The 464-nt window shown below is 48.7% G+C and overlaps 1 protein-coding gene across 4 annotated transcripts in view; it reads left to right on the plus strand.

The window, feature by feature from the left end:
• LOC107655736 (coiled-coil domain-containing protein 138) overlaps positions 1-464 on the plus strand; it is a 27,003-nt gene that overhangs the window by 3,945 nt on the left and 22,594 nt on the right. For all 4 annotated transcript variants that reach the window (XM_016443307.1, XM_016443308.1, XM_016443309.1 and 1 more), the window contains exon 5: positions 58-216. In XM_016443307.1, the coding sequence (XP_016298793.1) occupies positions 58-216 (159 nt within the window). The remainder of the gene's footprint in view (positions 1-57; positions 217-464) is intronic.

Below are 464 nucleotides of genomic sequence, written 5' to 3' on the forward strand. Positions count from 1 at the left end.
TGATGTGTGTGTGTGTGTGTGTGTGTGTGTGTGTGTGTGTGTGTGTGTGCGCGTCAGGCGGAGCGTCTCGGTCAGCAGGAGTGGGCAGCGCAGCTGTGTGAGCGTGAGCGTGATCTGCAGCGGAGAGAGAGTGTGGTGCTGCAGCAGCAGCGCGGCGCTCACAGACTCAGAGGAGTCGAGCAGGAACAGCAGAGACGCGTCCAGAGCCTGCAGCAGGTCTGCATCTCATTCACTCGCTGCAGCTTTATGAAAACCCACTCATTTGTAAATCACGTCCGTTAAAGGGATAGTTCTCCCAAAAATGAAAATGACCCCATAATTTGGATGGATGTGCTTTATTGGACTTCTTTTGGACTATTGAAAAATAACACCCATTCACTTCCATTATAAGGGTTGGAAGAGCCATGGCATTTTTTTATATAACTCCGATTGTATTCGTCTGAAAGAAGAAAGTCAAATAACCT

Source organism: Sinocyclocheilus anshuiensis, unplaced genomic scaffold (genome assembly GCF_001515605.1).
Source record: "Sinocyclocheilus anshuiensis isolate Anshui unplaced genomic scaffold, SAMN03320099.WGS_v1.1 scaffold1357, whole genome shotgun sequence".
Taxonomy (NCBI): Eukaryota; Metazoa; Chordata; class Actinopteri; order Cypriniformes; family Cyprinidae; genus Sinocyclocheilus; species Sinocyclocheilus anshuiensis.